The 26058-nt window shown below is 42.8% G+C and overlaps 1 protein-coding gene across 2 annotated transcripts in view; it reads left to right on the top strand.

The window, feature by feature from the left end:
• sclt1 (sodium channel and clathrin linker 1) overlaps nt 1-26058 on the top strand; it is an 85257-nt gene that overhangs the window by 34070 nt on the left and 25129 nt on the right. For both annotated transcript variants that reach the window (XM_084318805.1, XM_084318806.1), the window contains exons 15-18: nt 2828-2899; nt 4692-4766; nt 11931-12073; nt 12310-12502. In XM_084318805.1, the coding sequence (XP_084174931.1) occupies nt 2828-2899; nt 4692-4766; nt 11931-12073; nt 12310-12502 (483 nt within the window). The remainder of the gene's footprint in view (nt 1-2827; nt 2900-4691; nt 4767-11930; nt 12074-12309; nt 12503-26058) is intronic.

Below are 26058 nucleotides of genomic sequence, written 5' to 3'. Positions count from 1 at the left end.
TCTTTATACATCCAAAACTGAAAGGGGTGGGGGTCACAGGAATACACGACATACCCCCCCAACCCCACCACCTCCAATGTACAGTTTCCCCACCCCACCCCACCTACCCAACCCCCCCCTCCACCCCTCCCACCAACCTCCTACCTACCAACCTCCTCCAATGTACAGTTTCTTCGTCAAATGTATATACTCTCTTTTTTAGACTCTTATATATATACTTTTATACTCTTGTATACTCGTTATTGCCCGCCATGCGTTGTGCGCCAGAAACGAGTTAACTCGTTTTTGGGATCAATATTTCATTTTTTCGCCATGGCATTCATAATTCATCCAGCCTCCCTCCGGGACTGCAGCTGGACCCTGTCTGATATTGCAATGCCTCAATACCGCCGCCTGGTGGATGTCGGGCGAGTTACACTCCAAGCCAAACCGGAAGTGGCGCTCGGTGCATCGAGGAAATTCCTTCGGCAGTAATATCTTGTAGCGTGGGTCTCTAGATACACACTCGAGTGCATGGGATCACTTTCGAAACGCAATAATCAATATGATTTCGGCGTTTATTGCGTCATACAAACGGGAAATGGATCTAGCAGATCGACGTCAAATAATTGGAATATTTTTCCTTCAGTCTCATCGGCGAACGGTAAGAGGAATATAACGTTATTTTCAGCCCGATTGTTTATTCATTTCACGGCAATCCATCTGATCAACATATCAACCCATACTAAATAAAGCCGTTACTGACGATCAAGGAATTATAAACGACCCCCCCCCTTTCCTTCACGCATGATGAAGCATAATGTATACCGATCATATATTTGAATTTTTTAATATAGCGTGTATGGGAAAGAAACGCCAATCGATAATCTATCATATGCGTCAGGGCCTATAACTCACGTTTTAGGAATTACTGCAGAAAACCTTAAAAACATACTTATATTCTCGACGGTACTAACACGACAATGTATGAATGAAAAAATATAACGTTCCCACATCCGGAACGATAGATACCCAATGTTGAATGGGCCATAGTAATGTCGATATAGCTATAATATTTAAAAAGTTATAGCCCTGCAAAAAGGTAAACATCTCCATATGGTTACAGCACTGGCAGACAGACTGGGCATAAGGATGGGCACAATTCCTGGCAGACAATGTGTTAACAATTGTGTGTATTGAGCTGTACTGTATTGTACCCATTCTGCAATCTGTTAATACAATTTTCAATCAATCAATTAGGGGTGTTGTGACATTTTGGGGAATGGGGAAGGGGGGTAGGAAGGAATGGGGGGAGGGGTGGGGGTAGGAAGGAAAGATGGGTAGAGGGAGATCATCAAAGAGATGGGGGAAGGGTGTCTTAACGCCCACAATACAAAAGACCAGGGGCGCAATGATAGCACCTTACCGGACAATCTTCCCACTGCGAAAACCAATCCCCAAGAACTGTGCATAGCACGTCAGAAATGGCCTTGAAAGCGACTTGGATCTTCTGCATTGTTGGCACATAGACAGATCTTTCTAATAGGGTCAAAATAATGGATTGTATATCACGCGTTTCTGTCCAGTGTCCAGTGACCTAAAACATATGGTCTACTCTACACATCTATAGTGTTCATCAGTCAAATTAATGGATTGCATCAGTACTCCATATCAGCCAATACTAATAGTTTACTACTCGGAATCGATAGTTTTAAAAGTGGTAACAGTGCAGATCTACAAGGTACTGACCTTCCCCTTGCAGTGTGGGTGTAAAGGAGATGGAGATGGAGATGGAACGTTGTAATGAATGCATACCCTGGGACGGTTACCGTACTTTTCGGACTATAAGCCGCGGCTTTTTTCCCCATTTTTCGACCCTGCGGCTTATATAACGGTGCGGCTTATATGTGGACAAAACCCGAAAATCGAAATATTGCTTTTTTTACTGCATTGAAATGTTATTTATCCTTATTTGCTAAACTTAATACAACTTGTAAATGAGTTAATTCTTGTTATTTGTCCGACAGTATTGTGTCCCAATGTCATTCTCTGTAGAGGTGGGAGTCATTCTCTGTAGAGGTGGGAGTTATTCTCTGTAGAGGTGGGAACTTAAAGCTCAATATAAGAGGCCATGCACCACCACCCACAGAATCGAGAAAGAGCAATCAATCTGTCAATCCTTTCCGTGTCCGGGCCGGGTGAGGTTTCCCGTGTTGAGTCAAATTAAGCCGCAGGCTCCACTCCTTACATATGGTAATTAAACATTAAAACATATGCGGCTTATAGTCCAGTGCGGCTTATATATGTACACATCATTCAATTTAGCTGCTGCGGCTTATAGTCAGGTGCGGCTCATAGTGCGAAAAGTACGGTACCTCACACGGTTTCCTCTGTCCCTCAGCTTCACTGATCTGAGTGAGAACAGCCTTTGTTCAAGCAATGTGTTTGGGTGCTTGAATAAATTAATGATATAAAGAAATTGTATATACCGTACTTTTCGCACTATAAGCCGCACCTGACTATAAGCCGCAGCAGCTAAATTGAATGATGTGTACATATATAAGCCGTACTGGACTATAAGCCGCATGTGTTTTAATGTTTAATTACCATATGTAAGGAGTGGAGCCTGCAGCTTAATTTGACAGCTTAAAAGCCGCGGCTTATAGTCCGAAAAGTACGGTATATATTTTAGTTTTACTGTAAAACTGATGTACCCAGTTTTTTCTGACAAGGTTACTGTTTTACAAACGGGTTACTATTTGACACTGTGTGATTCTACTACCCGGATCACAGTAGTTTCCAAGTTTCCAAATGTGTGTGGCTGTGTCTGTGTGTCTGTGTCTGTCAGGTGGAGAGCACACGGAAGCAGTGTAATGCCCAGATCCAGCGTATGGCTGAGGAGCTGTCCGCCCTACAGCTGGTGAGGACCTGCCCTGCTGGGAACAACAAATCTTCCAACAAGCACTCTACCTTTCTTTCTCAGCTGTTTCCTCATTCGGTCTGGGTCCCCCTTTAACATTTTCAGAGCCCAAGCTTAACCTTGATTTACCGGTTGAATGCCCACCATCCACTTCTATGTTAGCGTTAATAACGCCTAATCTATGTTTTAAATTATGGCTATGTGTCTAATCTGCCCGTCGCTTATTAATGTCGAAGCGGATTGTCTTTTTATCGGTTCATTTTCGTTTTATAGCATTTTGAAAAGCCCTCGTTTTCAAGGAAAATAAAAAGATTCCATGATAAAAGACGTTTACTGGAATATTCTAGAATACACAAGAACGTTGAAATTTTTTCGGCCTATTTATGAATAGTTTTCAAATAAACGCTAGATTATCGATAGTATATGTGTACGTATGCACGCTGGGGCCCCGCGAGCTGAAAATCGATTATCTGGTATCGCGCGCACACACACACACACATAGGGCAAACGCTCAGATCTCAATACAACTCTTGATTATCCCAAGACTGGTAAAATAGATTCCTTACCTCAGATCAGATGTTCTCCAAAAAGATCATTCCAATTCCTGATCGCCATTCAAAAAATCGATCACTACTGTCTACTATCGATTGGCTACTGTGAATATATATTCCAGGCTGATTCCCATCCCGCGATGACTTCCATGTTGAGCAGACCGCTTGCCAGCTCAAGGAGCCAGCTGGCTCCGCCTCTACATATCGACTGATCCCAGGTCAGTCTAAGCGACTGACGTGCAGTTACTCAGGGATAGACGATAGGGGGCGCTTTTTTCCATTCTGAGCTGCTGGAGGAGCTGCTGTACCAACGGGAGACTCTGTTGATGAAATATGAAATCAGATTGCTAACAAAAAAATAAAACGCTAATACACGCCGTGGGCATTCAGGCATTGGGCTGATAAAACGTCATATGACGTCATGGGCACTGAAAGTGACTTCTCAGAGATTAGCAGAGAAATTAGCAGAGATTGCTGTCTTCAAGAAACTTTGTGTACAAAAGTGGATACAGTGTACACTTGAGTAGATTTACATTTTTAAACGTCATTCACTGCTATTCATGTTGAAAGGGTGCATAAAAACACAATACGAGTCTTGAAAGTCGCTAGGTCTAGGTAATTCACCCTTTTTGAAAGTGGCTTTATTTGATCTCAAATACTGTAGTACTCTCAATACTTGCCAAGTGCTGTGGTCGGAATTCTGGACTGGGTCAGAGCGAACTCGGAAGCTTATGGAAATGTATTTGCTCTCTTTTTCATATTTGTGTATAACTACCACAACCTTGAACCACGCAACGCAGGATTTATATTCACATATTCTTTCCAGCAGAGCTAAAGTCCAACTTCCGTAACTTTCACCAAATCGTTGACCTCCCTTATACTTTGGTTCTGTCCTCCGAGTTATCAATCACAGCGGAGCCAAGGGAGCTGTTGAGCCACATTTTACGCTTCGACAATTCCTTACAAGTGCTGCATTTCAAACTAAAATTTTTGCTTGAAGAGGGCATTTAATGATATAGTTAGTTTTAGCTAACATTGACACATTTTCAGGTATATTCTGTAACATTTATTGAATGGACAAAATGTAAACAAACATGATGTAAAAAAAATAAAGCAATTTTGTGGAAAATGGCTGAGGTTTATGTAAATGATGTAGCGATGTTGATGATGGACAGTGACATGTATAACACTGGTATGGTCCTTTAATTAACCCTTTGCCCCCCCCCCCCCCCTCTTCGTAGGAGTGTGCAGATAAGGAATCTCAGATTGAGAGGTCTGTGCGAGAGCGGAAAGCTGTAGAGGAGGAACTCGAGAAGGTAAAACAAACCATAATAATGGACACAAAATGTTCAGGCTTACCACAAAATATGAGTGCTGATGGTGTTTGGGTATACAGTATACTAGTGGTCGACTGATATGGATTTTTCAATGGCCGATGCCAATATTTAGAGAGCAATGGCCAATAAAAATAACAATAACAAATGAGACACAAAATTGCAAAAAAAGAAAAACATACAGAAATTGCAGTTCAAAGTGCTTCAACAGTAAAAAAAAATACAGCCATAAGCGAGCATACACAATTAAATGCAAAAAGATAGAGAGGTAGCAAGGTAAGGTAAATCAAAGTTTTTCAGTAATACAAATAATAAAATAGAATAGATTAGATAGAGTAAAAATAGGCTAAAAATAATAAAATAGAATGGACAGTAAAAAGTGTGATAAAATTATAAAATAAAAAATATATAACAGCAATGTATCGCTCTTAATACTTTGAGTTTCTTTACAAAGTTCTAACATACAACAGAGCATCGCTCTAACATACAACAGAGCAGTGCATCGCTCTTAACACTGAGTTTCTTTACAAAGTACAGTTCTAAATTACCTTATAGAACAACAGCAGTGCGTCACTCAACAACAGAGCATCGCTCTAACATACAACAGCAGTGCATCGCTCTTAACACTTTGAGTTTCTTTACAAAGTACAGTTCTAAATTACCTTATAATTCAACAGAGCAGTGCATCGCTCTTAACTTTGAGTTTCTTTGCAAAGTTCAGTTTTGAATTACAACAGAGCAGTGCTCTTAACATTACAGTGCATAGGAGGTAGTGAGATAAAATTAGCATAGAACCGACACATGAATTTGATAGGAAGTGTATAAAAGTAGGTAGGGTAAGAATAGTGCAGGTAAAGTACAATTTGTGTCAGGATATCCCTGATGTTTCATTGAAATGCCTGAGCATAGAGATAGGTTTTAAGCTGTCTTTTGAAGATGTCTAGCGAGTTGGCTTCCCTGATGTTTTGGGGTAGTTTGTTCCATAGTTCCATAGTTGATAAAGGCTGCATTACCAATCCTCTTTTGACTGTTTCTGGGAGCCTCTAGTAGTCCAGCAGCTGATGATCGCAGTGTTCTTGCTGGCCTGTAATTTATTTAGAGTGTTGGCGATGTAGCTAGGTCCCTGTCCATTTAGAGCTTTGTATGTAAGGAGAAGGACCTTAAAGTCAATTCTAAATGTTACAGGAAGCCAGTGTAAAGCAGCTAAGACTGAACTAATGTGCTCTCTCCTTTTGGTTCTAGTTAGCAGTCGGGCTGCAGAGTTTTGGATTAGCTGAAGCCTCTCTGTGGTGTTCTTAGGGAGACCTGTGAAAAGTGCATTACAGTAGTCTAACCGGCTAGATATGAATGCATGAATTAGCTTCTCAGCATCGTTTTGATTAATAAATGGTCGTACTTTTGCTATATTTCTGAGATGGAAGAACAATGTTTTTGTCACTTTGTTAACACTTTGAGTGCCAACGACCAGATTAGTCATGCTAACTCGCCATGCGTTGAGTGTCAATGACGAGTCTTTTAATCGTTATTTCTTTTATTAGCAATATCTATTCATTTTTCATCCATCCAGCCTGACGTTATCATTGTGAATGGGTCTGAGCTCGAAAAGGGCAAATACCGCCGCCTATAGTCTCCCGGATGGTAATGCACATCATTGGATTGGTTTGGGTGGCCATGTGCATCAGAAAAAAAGTCCGGTCCGGGGTTTTCCCATCTCTGGCAAGCAGTATCGTGTTACCAGATTGACTGAGGACTAGGGATGTCCCGATCCGATCACGTGATCGGGATCGGGGCCGATCACGTGATTTTCCGAAGATCGGGATCGGCAAAAAAAATTAAATAAAAAGTATCTGATTTTTTTTTTTTTTTCAACAAACATGACCATGTTCACGTCTTAAACTCATAATGAGGCCTTAGTTTTGGTTTTAAATTGCATATCATAATTTATTTATTTATTGTCACACAGAGCAGAAGAATTTTGCCAAAACAAACCAATAGTATCCAGCTGCAGAACGGCAGAACAGCCAAACTCTCAGACCCAAATTTTTTTATCCCAATTTCTCACATTACATTCACCCTGAATGTTGACGTTATCCAGGTGAAAAGTTAACTTCATTCAAGCGAGGCATTGCAATCCTTGACATAAATCATTTGAAGGAATCGCGTTTAGGTCTGATATTGTGGCTGGTCTGCCGTTCTGCAGCTGGATACTATTGGTTTGTTTTGGCAAATTTCTTCTGCTCTGTGTGACAATAAATAAATTAACACTTTGGCTGCCATGGGTTAAATTCATTATCAACCGTAGGTTGCCGGCTCTATTTGTCTATAGAGAAAGTCCCCTTCTTTGCAGGGCTATAACTTTTAAAATTCTATTGCTACATTGCCATTATTAGGGCCCATTCAAAGTCCTATATGTATTATTCATTGTGTAGCAACGTTAAACTTTTTCATTCACATATTCATAGTAAAGTATGGTCTAATGTATAAGTATGTTTTCATCTCTTTCTGCAGCTTTCTCCAGAACGTGATCTATAGCCCCAAATACATTATATTGATGATGCAATACAGTTTTATGGCAATCAGCGCGATATAAAAAATTCCAACTAGACGTACTTCTAGAAGTTACTACACGTCATCTGATGTTGACCGGATGGGCTAGGGGGCGCTTATAATTCCGTGGGCAGCGTTATACCAATCATCTAATGTGGGTCAAATGTTGATAATAGCAGTTAGTATCGAAGACGGTAACTTTACACGCTAAAACTCACCCCAGTCTCCGCGCGCCGTTGGGCGATCATCGTAGAGTAGACATTTTATCATTATGGGATGTAGATTTACCCGGTCCATCTCCAGCTTGTATAATGGTATATACGTCCAAATCATGTTGTTTATCGAGTTATTGGCAATCGATCGCTGTGTATTGTGACGAGCTAGAATGCCGGGACCTATAGCGAGTGCCCGGAAGTAATACGGGCGTCCAGCACAACCTCTATGGCACTTCCTGTTAAGCGATTGCGCCGATCGGCCACCAGATGGCGCTCCTGAACCGCCAGAGAGCTCAGTGGGTCCTCCTGGTGGATCTCAGGCCAGCGGAGGGGAAATATGAATCCGGTCCCAGATTTTTGAAATATTGATATCAAAGACGCTGTAAAGCGTCTTCGGCAACTTGAGCATGGCCGGGAATGACGTGTTTAAGCGTTTCCCGGCACCCAAAGTGTTAATGATGATATGCAATTTAAAACCAAAACTAAGGCCTCAGTATGAGTTTAAGACGTGAACAATACATGGTCATGTTTGTTGAATTAAAAAAAAATTATAATTTGGATCGGATCGGGAAAGATCGGTATCGGTAGATACTCAAAATCACATGATCGGGATCGGATCGGGAGCAAAAAAACGTGATCGGGACATCCCTGCTGAGAACCCTCAGAGCAGCGTCGATTATGTGTTTCGGACTATAACGTTGGATAAATAAACGCGATTCATATTTGGAATGGCGATCAGGAATTGGATTAATCTTTTTGCAGAACATCTGATGTGAGGTAAGGACGCTATTTTACCAGTATTGGGTTAATCAGATGTTTTTTTCTCAGCCATCGCAGCGTGTCCGTGTGTGTGTGTGTGTGTATGACGTTAGCGCTGACCAGGTCATGGATAATAGATTTTTCAGCCCGCTTCTCTAGCGTGCATAAGTACACATACTATCGATAATCTAGCGTTTATTTGAAAACGATTCATAAATCAGCCGAAAAATGACAACGTGTTTTGTGTATTCCACTAAAGAGCTATTATCGCGGAATTTCTCTGGAATTACTAGAACTCTCCAAAACTATACTCTTATTCAAAACGGTATAAAACGGAAATGTACCAATGAAAAAAACAATCCGTTTCGTACATGTTGACTGCAAGCAAGTCATTGATAAGCGAGGGGTGTTTTAGACCCATAGCCATAATTTAAGATATAGTTTAAGCCTTCGCAAATTTCCCCGACCTCCCATTGATTTCAGCGCTGGCACGGAACGGCCATATATGGTCAAAGGGGCATGGCACTCAATGTGTTAATATGAGAATTGAAGTTCAGTTCTGAATCTATGATAACAATCAACTAGCTTAGCTGGTTGATGCCTGGGCCCTATTCCCCGTACCTGGCTAACTGAGTTAGCCGGATAATTTTCAGCATAGCTTGACTTAAGCCGGACCTTTCCGTTCCCCGAAGTCGGATTTTCTAAATCACTATGGTAACAGATAAGAAAGTTTGAACCTGGTCCGGAGCAGGGTTAAGTTCAGTTAGCTGGATGAATGAACCATGGCCACGCCCTCGCAAAGAAATGCCAGCTCGCTTCCTGAAATATTTCTCAGTCTAGATCCCATTATACCATTCTGAATTATGTTTTTGTGCTTCGTTTTCCTAGAGGGGGCTTTTGAAATGTATAATAATAGAACTAAATGCTGATAATAAATCATATTCAGCCTATAGATTTACTTTGTCCTAAATAAAATAATGCACGTCATATACGGCGCTCGGAGTCGCGATACACGTTATTTTAATAACGGCGCATTGCAAATGTGAATCCCGCGGGGATATTTTTAATGAATGAAACCTATCGGCCGTTTGGCTCTGATTAGTTTCATATATTCTCCGCTGTAGATGTGCTTAACGGAGCGCCCGGATGCGTGAATATTAAAGGCAACCAACTTGTGTTTGGCTTTTCTCTGATTGGCTGCGCCCCCCCGCCCCCACGCGCAGGCAAGCGCAGCCGTCCCAAATGAAATCCAAAGAGCAAGCGCGGCAGCTTGGGCTGCTGTTCCAACGCACTTGTGTTGGGCTGCGGTAGCAGTGGAGCGCTGCTGACTGATTATTATGTTTCGCGTTTTTAACAACCAAAGTTAGATTCACTCGTCACTGTACATGTATAAACAAAGCCCATACAGTTATGAAATAATAAACACTGACTATCTGACTCTTACCAATAAACACTGTGTTAGGACTATAAACACTGTTAGGACTATCTGACTCTTAATAATAAACACTGTTACAGACTAGTGTTAGGACTATCTCGATTCACGCGTCACTACTGTAACTAGAAACTCTGGGTGTCACTGTACATCAGTAACGTTATTTCGTGTTTTTAACGTCAGCGGGGCGATGCGGTGGTTAGTCCCCGCTTCCGTGCACCGCCGCCGGCTCTACTCGGTCCAGCTCCAGCAGCAGCGACCGTGCTCCGTTGTAGAACGAAGCCCTTCAATGACAGAGCTCTCATATTTTGCGAATGCATAAACTATATCTTAAATTGTGGCTATGTGTCTAATATGGCTGTCGCTTATCAATGACTTTGCGACAGCCATATTAGACACATCGCCATAATTTAAGATATAGTTTATGCATTCGCAAATATGAGAGCTCTGTCATTGAAGTGGGTGGTGGCAGCTTACTAACAGTAGCGATTTTTATTGTTTTGTCATGACCAAACATAATCCCAACATAGATAGGAGGTGTACTGTATGTCAAATGTCGGTCATGTGGTGGAAGTGTTTAGTACAGTCACACAAAAGAACACCGCTGTAGTACAGTCACACAACAGAACACCGCTGGTTCGACCAGCGCTTTTGCCGCGTCTCTCTTTGCACGAGGGCGTGTGCTAGTGGATTGATTGATTGGCCGCGCGGCCAATCAGAGAAACGCTGAACGAAAAGCTGAACACAAGTTGGTTGCCTTTAATATTCACGCCGCCCGGATTGTGTTTCATTCAAGCATAAAATTGAAGTGTCTATGCGTGGATTGTGGTTTTTGTGGATTATGAATTACGAGGAATCTGAGGATTGTTGAATTGTATCATCACTCACACGTTATTGTGATATTGTAACTGGGATTAAAATGTCTGATGAGATGCGCTGTTTGACGGATTTGAGCAATTGAATGAGCCGTTGACGTCACATTAATGCATTTGAGAATAAAGAGATAAAACTTCATTCAACAGAAAAATATTCGAAACACGGGTCTCTTGTCCATTGATGGATACACAATGGATATATCACGTCTGGCACAGTGGTGCAATGGCTAGTGCTCACTCCTGTCAAGCGGATGACCCTAGTTCGAAACCCCGCGTTTCCAATATAATTTTTTTGGAATATAATATGAATGACTATACGCAAAAGTAGCCTAGTTTTAAGTTAAAATATTATAAATCTACATGCATTGAGGATGTCATTCTTTATATAGCTCTCAAAGTGCACCAAATTGAAGCATTTATATTGCAAAAAGAAAAAGAAAAAATAGAAAAAGGGGGGATTCGAACGCGGGTCGTCCGCGTGAAAGGCATAAGGACCAACCATCACACCACGGTGCCAGATTAATAAAACATCCACCATACATCCATCAATGGACAAGAGAGCCGTATCCTTATTCTGAAAGAGTTGAACTAATTATTTTCGCTAGCAAGATCTCATTTGATTATTCATTCCATAAGCCTACTGCCAGCAGGCACGTTTAAAGAAATATAATCTGATTGATTGGGGTAATGAGGGACTTAAAATGTGCCTATAGATTATGCATTTAACTTGTCGGCGAGGCTATTGAGCCATACTGCATTGTACCCATTCTGCAATCTGTTAATAAAGTTTTAAATCAATCAATCAATCAATGCCGTTAGAAAATCAGGATTTCTGCGATCGACACCTGCTGTCTTTTCAGCTGAAGCGGCCGTGCGCAATTATCCTGAGTCTCAAGTCTGGTTCAAATGAACGAGACTGAATCAGCGTTCGAGGAACAGGAAAATCCCGGATTCAAACATCGGGTTAATTGAATCTGGATAATGGGACTCTTGATCGACTTAGTTGAACCAGGTACGGGGAATAGGGCCCTGGTTGCAGTTGTTAATATTATTGACAATGTTATATGACATAACATATATATCATAACAATTGTACTAGAAATTGGATATATAGTAAATTATTGCAGTATTTCCCCTTCAATATATCTGTGATCTTTGGAGGCCTATCTCTTACCTTTTTGGGTAAGCTAGCATGAAGTGATTGGTATCAGTGGATTCCTTCAACAGATTGTCCGGTTTATACCATTAGTATCACAGTCCCATCATTATCACTTGTGACTGTATGTTGTAATGGTTCCTGTGGTGGTGGATTTGTCAGGTATATAAGGAGGGCAGGGCAGAGCCGGAGTTTAGGAAGATGGACGCCCTTCATCAAAGGTGTCTGAATGCAGAGCGGATGAAGGACGACATGAGCATCACCCTCCAGAGCACTCAGAACAAAGTCAAGAAGATGGAGATGGAGTAAGTGGTCATTACAGGAGGATCCTTTCTGCTCGTTGCTCAGGGTAACAGTAATTTCTGCTCATTGCTCCAGGGTAACATCCATTTCTGCTCACGTTTCCAGGGTAACAGTAGTTTCATTCTAAGGGCCGTCTTGAAGCCAGTTGTGGTCATGGGGCTTTGTTTACCTCCTAACGAGTACATGAAAAAAAAAATATATATATATATATAAATATCTCCCCTCCCTCCATCCCTAGCTACAGTGAGGAGCTGTCACGGTGCCAGGAGGAGGTGCGGCGGCTACAGGGCTCTCTGACCGCCGCCCGCGACGACTGTGTTGGTGTCAGTGAGGAACGTCTCCAGCTGCAGCAGGAGAACCTACAGCTCCACAGGGAGATGGACGAGCTGCGCAAGGCGAGCCTGCTGGCCGAGAAGAGGGCCAAGCACCAGGTAGCATGGAGGGGTAGTGAGCCTACTGGCTGAGAAAAGGGCCAAGGACCAGGTAGCATGGAGGGGTAGCGAGCCTACTGGTTGAGAAGAGGGCCAAGCACCAGGTAGCATGGAGGGGTAGCGAGTCTGCTGGCTGAGAAGAGGGCCAAGGACCCGGTAGCATGGAGGGGTAGCGTAGTGAGCCTGCTGGCCGAGGAGATGGCCAAGCAACAGGTACAGTAGCACAGAGGGGTGGCAAGCCTACTGGCTGAGAGGAGGGCCAAGCTACAGGTAGCATGGATGGGTTTGATTGATTGATTGATTGATTGAAAACTTTATTAACAGATTGCAGAATGGGTACAATACAGTACAGCTCAATACACACAATTGTTAAGGGGATGCAGACCAGAGAAAGACTTTCGTCTTGTTTACATCAGGGTCCCCCATTTAGCGAGCCTGCTGGCTAAGAAAAGGGCCAAGCTACAGGTAGCACAGAGGGGTGGCGATTAGGGATGGGTACGATGTTTTCCCAGATTGAGTACAAGAATTACTCAAGTAGTGCTCGAGTCATTGTTTAGGGAAATACATTTTTAGAACGCATCTTAACACAATCTGCACCAAAAACTAGTTAACTCGTTATTGCCTGTCATGCGTTCAGCGCCAGAAACTAGTTAACTTGTTTTTGGGATCGTTATTTCGTTTATTCGCTATATCTATTCATAATTCATAGCTGCAGCCTCTGGTATACCCTTCAGACCCTGTCTGAGCTGGCCGACGGTCAACATCGCCATCTACTGCCATGCGGAGCTATTGCATCCCATTGGAAATGGGCTGGTGTGTTTTAGGAGCAGATCTGAGCCGGGCGGGCAGGGTTTAAATACTCAGGCGAGCCAGGTCTATACAACGATGGCATGCAACAATAACCCCGCCCATATGTAACGGTCGGTAATGTGGTACGGACCTCCACGAGCAGTATTTGGAATGGCGATCAGATAATTGGATAATTTATTTTGCATTACATCAGATACAAGGTAAGAACACTATATATAAATTTGATCGTTGATCTGATATTCATTTCTACCGCGATCAAAGCTATCTGTGTGTAGGTGTATGTGATGACTGGATTACACTAAAATGTATTTTCTTTTTTTTTTATCTACTTCTTTCTCCCCATTTTTCTATTTTTTCTCCTGTCCCCAATTTCGTGCCATCTAGCCGCCCCTCTAAAATGCCTTTTTCTCATCTTTTTCCTGGAATTACTCAAAAGCACCCAAACCATACTCTATTCAAAACGGCATAAAACGGAAATGTACGGATGAAAAAACAATCTGTTTTGCGCATGTTGACTGGAAGCAACTCACTGACAGTCGACTCAATTCCGATTCACAAGGTCCCGAATCTATTCGATTTCCGATAAAATTCTATTAAATGCTATACAATTTTAATGGTTCAAGGAACCCTCTAACATGTTGCATTGTTAAAAATATCAATGTTTACATTAACCCTTTAATCGCCAAGGACGAGTTAACACGTCATTCTCCGCCATGCGTAATCTGCCAATGACGCCGTAACACGTCATTGAGATCAATATTTCAAAAATCTGTGATGGCAATCATATTTCACCCGCGGAGACTTGAGATCTTCTGTTGGATCTCCTCTCAACTCTCCAACGGTTCAAGAGCGCCATCTGGTGGCGGATCGGCGGATCGCCCAAACAGCAAACCGGAAACAGAAAGTGGTGCTCATCCAAATTCGGTCCGGCCACTTGCTATAGCTCCCGGGGCTCCATCTCGACACACTGGATAATCAATCGCTCGCCCTAACTCAATAAACAACGTTATTTGGACGTATATAGTATTATACAACCTGGAAATGGTTCATCTAGATCAACATCCCATAATAGCAAACTGTCTACTCCAAGCTGATCGCCCAACGGCCCGAGGAGACTGGGGTAAGTTTCAGCATTTATTATTACCGTGTTCGATACAAACTGCTCTGATGATCATATCACCCACACTACATGAATCATCTAACGTTGGCCACGGAATTATAAACGACCCCCCCCCCCCCCATCCAGTCAACATCAGATGATGAGTAGTAACTTCTAGAAGCACGTACATTTGAAATGTTTTATCTGGCGCCGATCGCTATCAAACTGTATTTGATCATCAATATAATGCATTTATGGCTATAAATCACGTTCTGCAGAATGCTGCAGAAAACGATAAAACATATTTATACTTTAGACCATATTTTAGTATGAATATGTGAATGAAAAAGTAGAACGTTGCTACATCCTAAATGATAGATACTTGACGTTGAATGGGCCATAGTAATGTCAATTTAGCAATACAATTTAAAAAGTTATAGCCCTGCAAAGAAGGGGAACATCTCCATAGACTTTCAACAGTGGCAGATAGGGGTATATGATCAGAATAATCCCTGGCAGATAAAGGGTTAAGAATTGACTCTCAAGCAGTTACATGAAAGTACTTTTTCTTGGAACATTGGCTAGTTTTGCATATGTCACGTCTGGGTGTTGTCTCAGTAAGTGGTTTCGTAGATTTGTTGTATTTCCACAATCATTATCTATGTCTGTCACTATAGCCAATGTAAATGCTAGAAATTGTCACGTGGGGGCGGCCGGGTAGCGCAGCGGACTAAGCGTCTGTCTACCACCACAGAGCCAGTGGGATCGAATCCGGCTGTGGTGCCTCCAGCTTGGCCGACCGTCCATACTAACACAATTGGCAGTGTTAGCAGGTGGGAAGCCGGCGTGGGTGGGTCCTGGTCGTTGTAAAACAGCGACTCCTACAGTTCGGTCGGGGCGCCTGCACAGCAAGGGAAGGATCTGGGAGAGGTAGTGTGACCTTCCACACGTTACACTCACCCAGTGAGAGTCCGCGCTGCCAGGTGAAAAGAAGCGGTGGGCTGGCTACACATGTGTCGGAGGAAGCATGTGATAGTCTCCGCCCTCCCAGACCAACGGTAGGGGGTAGAGTGCGCAACGACCAGGAAGGGGATTGGGAATTGGCATAACGACTAACATTGGGATGGGAGAAAAACGGAAAAAGAAGGGGGGAAAAGATAATTAAAAAAAGAAAAAGAAAATGGTCACATGGGCTGGGAGAACCAATGGAAAATGCCTATCCCGAGGCCAAATTTAATTGCTGACCCCTGGTCTACACCCTCCCCAGACAGACAGTGGGGCAATGTGCGCAATGACCAGGAAGGGAATTTGAACGACTAAATTGGGGGATACAAAAAAAATATATATATTATTATTATAAAAAAAATGTATCCGCTTTTTTTCTCCTATTTCTTCTATTTTTCTCCCATCCCAATTCCATTGTGCCAATTCTCCCCTCCCCTGTCTTGAACGTTGCTCGCGTATGCCCCCCACTGGCCGGTTGTAGGGAGGATAGAAGCCTTGCATCACGTGTCCCCTCCGATGCACGAGGAGGCAGCCTGTCACATCTTTTCACCTGCCAGCGCGGACTCTCATTGGCGAGGTGTAACGTGTGGGAGGCTCACACTACCCCCGCCATTTCCTGTCTCTGCTGTGTAGGCGCCCCCAACCGACCTGTAGGAGTCGCTGTCCACAATGTCCAGATTACCACCCATCGACTTCCACCCGCTAACTCTGCCAATTGAGTTAGTATGACGGCTGTCGAACCCGGTGTCTCTTGCGTTGGTGATTTTTTATTTTTATTTTTTAATTACTTCTTTTTAAGATCGATCTTGGGATTTTATGAATCGCTAATTCAAATGAAGATGGATTCAGAATTGGAAAATCGTTTTTTTTTTAACCCAGCCCTAGCAATAACGAGTTATTGCGCATAGTCTCTCTCTCTCTCTCGCTCTCTCTCTCTCACACACACACACATGGACGCTACCAATTTTATTATGTCTCGCACCACGGACAGCAATATACCCGATGCTTAATGTGTACATTATAGTGAAATGCTTGCTTCTGTATGACCCTCCTGAAATGTATTGTGCTTCATACAGTAAAAAGTTAAAGAATAAAGACCAAACACTACAAAATATACAAAACAAAAAACTTACAAAAATGAGGTAGAAGAGGTAGTGCAAATATTTTAGGAATAAATAGATAAAATGTAATGTTTAAAAAGTGTTTAAAGTGAATGTTAAAGCTGAATGTTTAAAGTGAGTGTGTGCATATGAATGTGTGCAATGAATGTAAAATGGATGAGTTTGTTACATAGAGTCCGCATTTAGCATACTGATGGCCTGGGGATATAAGCTCCTTTTGAGTCTCTGTACTGGCCATGAGACTCCAGTAGCGATTGCCTGACCGCAGTTGTTTGGGTGGCTAGAGTCTTTGACTATTCTCTTAGCCTTGGCCCTGCAATGCCTGTAGTAAATGTCCTGGAGAGTGGGAAGCCCATCTCCAATTGTGTGTTCGGCAGATGGAACCACTCTGCAGTCTGCTGTAATCATGTGCAGTGCTATTCCCAAACCAGGAGGTGATGTTACCAGTCAGGATGTTCTCTATTGTGCATGAGTAGAAGTGCTTTAAGATCTCCTGACTCACTTTGAACTTCCTTAGGAAGTAGAGGCGCTGCCGTGCCTTCTTCACTACACTGTTTATGTGTGTGGTCCATGTCAAGTCCTTGGATATCTGGACTTCGAGGTACTTGAAACTGTTCACTCTTTCGACTGGTGCCGAGGGGGCTGTAGTTCCTTGCCCCATACCTCCTAAAATCCACAATAATTTCTTTAGTTTAGCTGACATTCAGGGAGAGGCTGTTCCCCTGCCATCACAGCACCAGGTTCTCCACCTCTCCCAGGTAGGCCCTCTCATCGTTTGCAGAGATCAGGCCCACCACAGCTGTCATCAGCAAACTTAATGATTGTGTTGCTGTTATGCTTTGCCACACAGTCATGCATGTAAAGTGAGTAGAGGAGGGGGCTCAGAACACAGCCCTGGGGAGCCCTGTTGAGAGTGATGGTTGAGGAGGTGCAGTTACCTTCTCTCACCACTTGGGGTCTTCCTGTCAGGAAGTCCAAGACCCACTGGCATGTTCTGAGGCCCTGCCACATACCTCTGGAATCAGTTTTGTATTGTATTCTTTTTGTTTTTGTATTGCATTTTGTTATGTATTGTCAGTTACCATTTGTAATAATAATTACATTACCTCCACTCTGTCTGCAGCAAGTCTCTCCACTCGTGGAACGACATGTCCGTATCAATACTAGTATATGAACGCTAAGCAAAGTGGGTGACATGTTGTTGGCACAATTTGGAAATGCACAAACACGAACCAATGTTCTTATCTTTTAGATAATGCTAAGTAAGCCTCCTTGGAACCGATCTCAAGCTGTACGCTAAGGTACTAGCCATCCGACTTCAAAAGCATATGATCTTTAGTTCATTTAGGCTTTAGGCTTCATAAGAGGCCGCCTGATCACGGATAATATTAGACTGTTACTGCATGTGATAGATGCCAGCAAGGATGCCGCGCCTCCTACGGCTGTATTATCCTTAGACGCGATGAAAGCCTTTGACAGGTTGGAATGGTCTTATTTATGGGCAGTACTTAGAAGGATGGGGTTAGGTGATGGGTTCATTCATATGATCAAAGTACTATATACAGATCCATCTGCCATGATTTGTAAATTCTGCTCTCCACTCTTCCCTGTGTCGCGCTCGTCCAGACAGAGTTGTCCTCTTAGTCCCGGACTATTTGCTCTATCCCTTGAACCTTTAGCACAGTACATAAGACAATCCCAGTCCATAGCACCAATCTCAATTAAGGGCACACAGCATCACATTAGCTTATATGCAGATGATGTAATCTTGTTCATGCAAAACCCTGCCACCTCCCTACCTCATCTTCTCAAAGTAATAGATGATTTTGGCAATCTATCGGGATTTAAGATAAACTGGCCAAAATCGGCCTTCCTTCCACTCAATGTGACTGCGAAGGCTACCATCCTCCCAGCAAATATACCCATGGTAGAACACTTTAAATGTCTTGGAGTTGAAATATTCCCCACTATAAACCAAACGGTGAAGTATAATTATTCCGGATTGCGAGACAGGATCACAAATGACTTCGGCAGGTGGTCAAAATTAAAAAACTCATTACAGGCCAGAGCGTCAATAGTTAAGATGAATGTTTTGCCCAGAATTAACTTCATCAGCTCGATGTTACCGTTACCCCCCCCCCCCTGCTGGTTACTGGCAAAAACTACACTCTGCTGCATATAAATGTATTTGGAACAACAAACGTCCACGATTAAAAAATATCCACTGCACAGAGAAATAAAACCGACGGGGGTTTAGCCTTTCCAGACTTCAATTATTACTTTAAAGCGTTCTCTTTGAGACCACTGATCACCTGGTTTGATTCTCAAGCAGCGGTATCCTGGAGACCATTAGAGGAGAACATAGTGGCACCACATAGACTGCAGGATATAGTGTACACCAACTTATCAATTAAGCAATGCAACTTAAGATTTGGCCCTCTTATTACACATGTGATCCGGATATGGCGTGACACACAGAAAAAGTGTACTAACCACCATAAATGGCACAGGCATTCTCCCCTATTTAATAACAATTTAATCCTTATTGGAAAACAACCTATCAGATACCCTGGATGGGAAAAGAAAGGCATACACACATTGGGGGATATCTTCGATGACCATGGTCTCCGCAGTTATCGAGATATATTCAACAAATTTGACCTCACCAGTTCCACTTACCTCTTCTATCTATAAATAAGAGCAGCTTTGAAGGCTCACGGAGTCCCATTAGATATTCCACTTGAGCACCACAGATTTCACAAATTATTTTATGACAAGGAGACGTCGAGAGGCTTCATCTCTGACTTTTATCGCCATTTACTTACGTCCTCATATAAGGTCCTTCCCCTAGACTCGGTTTGGAGGAAGGATATCCCAAACCTGGAAGTAGATTTTGATTGGGATGCAGTCTGGGAAAATGTTCCGCTATCATCACGCAACCCAGATCACCAACAGATTAATCTTAACTTTGTTCATAGGACTTACCTGACCCCTAGACGATTGCACCTAATGGGTCTCAGACCGGACTCTCGATGCTCCTTGTGTTCAAACGATGCTATTGGTACATATATGCATATGTATTGGGAATGCCCTCCTGTCAAGACTTTCTGGGAAAATGTCACCACTCAATTATCAGAATTTTAGTCTCTGACCATACCGACACTGCCTTCTGTATTGTTGTTGAATGATGTTTCTCAGTTATCGACCTCTTTTCATGTAAAGAGACTCATTTTGGCGGGTCTTACGGCTGCCAAAAAGTTGATAGCGTCACGCTGGATTCAACCGGATAAAGGTTCTCACCTATCTCGATGTGATTTATCTAGAGATATCCACTGCACAAATTTTAGGTGTTAGCAGTATGGGTAGCTGTGGTGGATAAGATAAAGGAACGCATATAAATTTGGAATTTTATGATGTTGAATGAAGTAGTGGATGTATAGTCCAAGTGGGGGTCCTGGGGGGGGGGGGGGGGGGGGGGGGGGGGGGGAAGGTGAGCAAGAGCCCATGTATTGTATTTATTATTTTTATGTCTTTTTTTTTTTTTTTTTTTAACTTAAATTTTTTATTAACATTTATTTAGACAGACAGCACTTACAAAAAATAAATAATAAAAAATGAAGAGACTAGTATCACAATAAAAACAAAAAGAAAAAACAGTGCACATAAATATTTACATGGGTATCACATGGTTAGTTGTCTGGTTCCCCTACTGTTGTTTTCTAGGTATTTGATACAAAGGCTGATTGTGTATCTCCCTTAAACAGGCATAAACAGGTAATTCCTACTCAAAGACAATAAATGCTGACTAAGGTTTGTATGTGTGATCTGGGTCCAGAGACCCTCCTTGAGTTTCTTACTTCCCTTCTCCTTCGTCCTTTCTTTTTTTTTTCTCTTGTTTATTAACTTTCACTTTGCCTTTTGTTTCACCCATACACAAACCACATCATCCCTGAATATTTAATATCACACCGTTAAACAGACATAAATAATAAGGTATAAAAGCATTCAGCACTTGTAATATCCCAAAAACAAAATAGATAATATTAACTAAAGTACAGGTGTGTGACATGGGTTCATAGACCCTGCTTGAACATCTTTCCTCCTTTACCCTTCGCTCTCTTGTGTTGCATTTGGTTCTTCCTCTGTGATGTCGTTCTCGTTCCTTTTATAATCCTCCCACTTTCCCCATCTTTCCCCAAATTTCTCTTCCTGTAACCTCAGCATGTGTGTTATCCTTTCCATATCCTGTATTTCTTCCACTATTCCTACCCATTTTGCTATTGTCGGTGGGTCTTCCTTATACCACAGTCTCGTTATTGCTTTTCTGGCCGCTATCAACATTATCTTTATTAAATATTTGTCCCCCCCTTGTATTCCCTTGTGTGTCAGGTCTCCTAAGTAAAGCACCAGTCCTGTTTGTGGTATCCCGTATCCTAATATTCTGATCATTGCTTCCCCTATCTCCTCCCAATACCCCTTCAGCTTCTGACATCCCCAGAATATGTGCGTGTGATTTGCCCCCTCCTTCCCACACATCCTCCAGCATGCTTTTTGTGTTGGTGCATATTTTCCCTTCAGCTCTGGGGTTATAAAGAATCTGATTATGTTTTTCCATCCAAATTCTTTCCATATTCTCGATCCTGTTGTTGAGTGTTGTACCTCGCATATGTTCCCCCATTCCTTCCCTGTTATTTCTATCTCTAGCTCTCTCTCCCATTTCTCCCTTATGTAATCGGTCGTGTGTCCCTTGCTGGTCATTATAGCCCGGTATATTGCTGATATTACTCTTCCTTGCCCCCCTTCGTATGCCCATACTATCATCTTTATTATTCCATTCTGTTCCTCGTCTTTGGCCCCCCTTATTTCTTTGTTGTAGTAGTCTCTAACCTGTAGATATCTGAAGTGGTCCCTGTTTTCTAGTCCAAATTTCTCCTTTAATTTTTGTAGTGTCTGCATTTCTCCCTTCTCTATCATTTTGCATATTGCTGTTGCCCCCCCCCTCTCCCACCTTCTGAATCCGTGGTCTAACCTCCCTGGTTTGAATCTCTTGTCATGTGCTACCCATCTCAGGACCCCTGACTGCTTCTCCAATTTGTGTGTTTTTACTACTCTGTTCCATATGGTCAAGGTGTATTTGGTGATTGGATCTAATAGTCCCTCTTTTTCTTTAAATAGTTCCCTATCCCCCACCAGAGCTTGTACCTTGTATCCCTCCCCTTCTTTTTCAATGTCTTTCCATCTTGCCTCATATCTGTCGTTACACCAGCACGTCACTGCTCTCAGTTGTGCTGCATAGTAATAATCTTGTAGGCTGGGTACTGCCATCCCTCCCTCTTCCTTTGGTAGTTGTAGTGTTTTATATCTGACCCGTGGTCTTCTCCCCGCCCATATGAACCTCGATATCAGTCTGTCCCACTCCCTGAATTGATTCTGTGGTATTTGTATGGGTAATGACTGGAATAGGTACAGTAACCTTGATAGTATGTTCATTTTAATGACCTCTATTCTTGAATTGAAGTCCAAGGGCATTACTGTCCATCTCTCTAGGTCTCTCTTTATGTTCTGATTTATCTGTGTATAATTCGCCTCAAACAGTTTCTCCACCCCTCTCGTGATGTTCACCCCTAAGTATTTAATCTTGTCCATGTCCCATCTTATCCCGTACTGTTCTCTAATTTCCGTCGTTGGAGAATAGTTCCATGCTAAGGTCTGTGTCTTTGTCACGTTTAGTTTGTATCCTGAGTAGTGGCCATATTCCTTCAGTAGATCCATCAGTGCCGGGAAGCTCTTTTCTGGTTGCCTCATGTATACTATCACGTTGTCTGCAAATAGGCCTAGTTTATATTCCGTTCCCTTTATCCTTACTCCCTTGATGTCCTCGGTCTGTCTGATCAGTTGTGCCAGTGGTTCTATGAAAACGGCGAAGAGCGTCGGTGAGAGACAACATCCCTGTCTGGTAGCCCTCTCTAATCTGATTCTATCCGTCAAGCTGCCATTCACCTTAACCCTCGCTGTCGGTTCTTGATATAGTGCCTTGATCATCTTCATCGCCCTCTTGTTCAGTCCGAACCTCATCAATGTTTTATATAAAAATGTCCAGCTCACACTGTCGAACGCTTTTTCTGCATCTAGGCTAATCAGTACCGCGCTACCCCCTTGTTTTTGTATCTCCTCTACTATGTGTAATGTCTTTCTCACGTTGTCCTGTGTCTGTCTCCCTTTAATAAATCCAGTTTGATCTTCATCTATAATGTCTGGCATAAACGTCTCAAATCTTTTTGATATTATCGATGTATACATCTTGTAATCTACGTTGAGTATGGACACAGGTCTGAAACTACTACATAATTCCCTATCCTTCCCTTCCTTCGGTATCGTGGTGATTATGGCTTCCTTCCACGAGGGGGGGGCATTTTTCCCTCTTCCATCGTGTGTCTGAACGCCGCCCCTAACATGGGTGCTAATTCAGTTCTAAATGTCTTGTAGAATTCCGATGGGAATCCGTCGCTCCCCGGAGACTTGTTGTTTTTAGCTCTACTAATTGCATCTTCCAGTTCTTGTTCCGTAATTATTTTATTTAATTCTTCATTCTGTTCTTTCCCTATCGATGGTAACTCTAGCTTCTCCAGATATGTTTCTATTTCCTCTTCTCCCGCTGCTTTTGGCTGTGTGTATAATTTCTCATAGTATTCTCTAAATGTCCTCTCTATTTCAGCTGGGTCCCTCAATATTTCATTAGTCTTTGTATCCCTTATTGTGTGTATCGTGTTCAACTTCTGTTGCGTTCTAATTCTCCTAGCCAACAGTCTGGTCGCTTTTGGTCCCCCTTCATAGTACGTTTGTTTCATGAACCTCGCTTTCTTTTCTATTTCCGTCAATAATTCCCTATTTATCCTGGCCTTTACTTCTTTGATTTCTCCGAGCGTTTCCTGTTCTTTTGATATCTGGTGTCTCCCCTCTAGCTTCTTCAGCTTCCCTATCAGATTGTGATATGTCTCCGTTCTGGCCTTCTTCAGCATTGCTGTTTTTTCCATCAATTTCCCCCTTATCACTACCTTCAGTGTGTCCCATAGAATGTTCGGGTCTACCGCCCCGTTGTCATTTTCTTCCTTATATCTGGCTATCTCCTCCTTGATCTGACTCACCACCCCTTTGTTATTTAATATTCCTACATTTAGTCTCCAAATCGTGTTCCTCCGTCTCCCTTCTAGATCTACTGTCAGATATATGGCACTGTGATCCGATATGTCCGCTACTCCTATACTGCTCTCCCGTGCCCTGTAACTGTCCCCTGTCGTCATCAAAAAGTAGTCTATTCTCGCATATGTCACGTGTGGGTGTGAGTAATGTGTGTATTCCCTGTCCATGGCGTGCATCTCCCTCCAAACGTCTGTAATTCCCATTTCCGTCATCTGAATATTCATATATCTACTGATGGGCGCCCGTCCTTTTCTAGTACTCGTGGTGTCTAGGTCGTGATTCAGTACTACGTTAAAATCTCCCGTACATATCAATATCCCTTCTAGTTCCAACACTATCATGTCAAAAATGGTCTCATATAAATCCCTCTCACTCTCTGGGGGTGCATAAACATTTACTAACGTAACCATTTGGCCCTCCATTTTCCCCTTCACCAGAACAAACCTTCCCTCCTTGTCTCTTACTTCCTTGATCAATTCAAATTTGACTGTGTTTTTGATTAACGTGATTACTCCTCTCCTCGGGTTTTGTTCAAAGGAACTATAGTATGCATTTTCATATCCAAATCTCTTCAGTTTCTCATGACCCTGTGCTACCAAATGTGTCTCCTGCAGAAAAATCACTTCCATCTCACTTTTTTTACATTTCAACATCACTTTGCCCCTTTTTATTGCATTATTCATTCCATTAACGTTTAACGACATCATTTTTATACCTTTAACCCTTGTCATCTTTCTTCTTCTTTCGCCTGTCAGTCCCCCCCATGTCACACTCATTCCCCCCTCCGGTTGGAGCCTCCGCTCTCTTCACCGAATACATATAGTGATTAACATAAATAAAAAACATAAACTTTACATAAAGTGCTCCCAAGGCGTTCGGGGGGTCCCTGTGTCCCCCCCTGTCCCCTGCTGGTGGGTGAGGGGTAATTGCCCTCCTAACGAGGGGCCCCCTCCTGACGGCTTGGGGGTTTGAAACCCTTGCCCCCAATCGCTCGTCATATTTGTCCAGCTTTCTTACTGTTTTTTTTTTTTTGCTTTCGAGCTCCTGGTCAAAAAGCGCTCTGTCCTTCCTTTTGATCAAAGACCCTCTTTTCTTGGTCCCTCTCAATGTGACTCATATGTTTCATTGTCCCTCCTTCCTCCCATATCCGTGTGCGGTGCCTCCCGTGTACCCCTTATTATTTTCTTTTCCTCTCCTCTATTTTCTATGTGATGTCCATTTATCCCCTTAATCCCTCCCAACTGTGTTACTCACAGCATGTGTCTATATATCTGTTTCAGTATGTTCTGTGTCTCGCCTATCAAACCTAGTTATATTTCCATTTATTTCCTCCATCAGCTTGTGTATTATGTGTCCATGTATACGTTACGTTCATTTCTATATCCTGCCTCTACCTGGGAATGTGTGCTTATGTATATGTTATTTCAGTTTCTATACTTTGTCTCTATTTGAATAGTTTTTTCAATCTCTTGTGTGTGTACTCATCCGTTCGCCTCCTCCCGCCTCCTCTCCGTCTGGCCTCCTCATCCGTCTCAGTCCTCGCTCCGTCACGTTTCACCTCCGCCTCCTCCTCTCTCCTCCCTCCTGTTTCGGTCTCCGGCTCTGATCCACCTGCGTGCTCCCTCCAATCTCTGTTCCTCCCGCCTCCTTCCTTCTCCGACATCCTCATCCCTCGCCGTCTCATCTCTCGCTCCGCTTCTCGTGCCGTCGCGTACGTCACCGTCCCTTCCTCCCAGTGAATCCTTAGCGAGGTCATGGGTGACTGGAATCTCATTCCGTTTTCTTTCAGGGTTTTCTTCAGTCCCGCGTAGGACCTGCGTGTTATCGCTACCGCTGTCGAGTAGTCGTGATCAAATGATAGTCTTTTCCCTTCGATTTCAATCTTCTTGGTCCACGCGGTTCTGAGTACCAATTCCTTAACCTCGAATCTCAGAAAGTTAATAATCACCGCCCTCGGAGGTCTGTCCGGTTGTGGTCTCGGAGCCAATGCCCTGTGGGCCCTCTGTATCTCCATTTTTTCCAGTCCCGTTTCCTTCATTTGTTCTTTGATACGTTTTTCCACATATAGGGTCACCGATTCCCCTTCGACTCCTTCTTTCAGTCCCCATATTCTGATGTTATTTCTCCGAGACCTCCCCTCCATGTCCGACATCTTTGTCTCCATCTGTTCTTGTTTCTGAATCACACATGTTAATACCTCGTGTATCTCCGTGTTCCATTCCTCCGCGTGAGCAGTCCTAGTCTGTAACTCGGTCACGTTTCTGTTCTGTTCCGCCATCTTCTCCTCCACCCTTTTGATTTCTGTATTCATTTCACCTCTG

Source organism: Notolepis coatsorum, assembly GCF_963971535.1.
Source record: "Notolepis coatsorum genome assembly, chromosome: 7".
Taxonomy (NCBI): Eukaryota; Metazoa; Chordata; class Actinopteri; order Aulopiformes; family Paralepididae; genus Notolepis; species Notolepis coatsorum.
The sequence above is the reverse complement of the archived record's forward strand: the minus strand, read 5'-3'. Positions and strand labels throughout refer to the sequence as shown.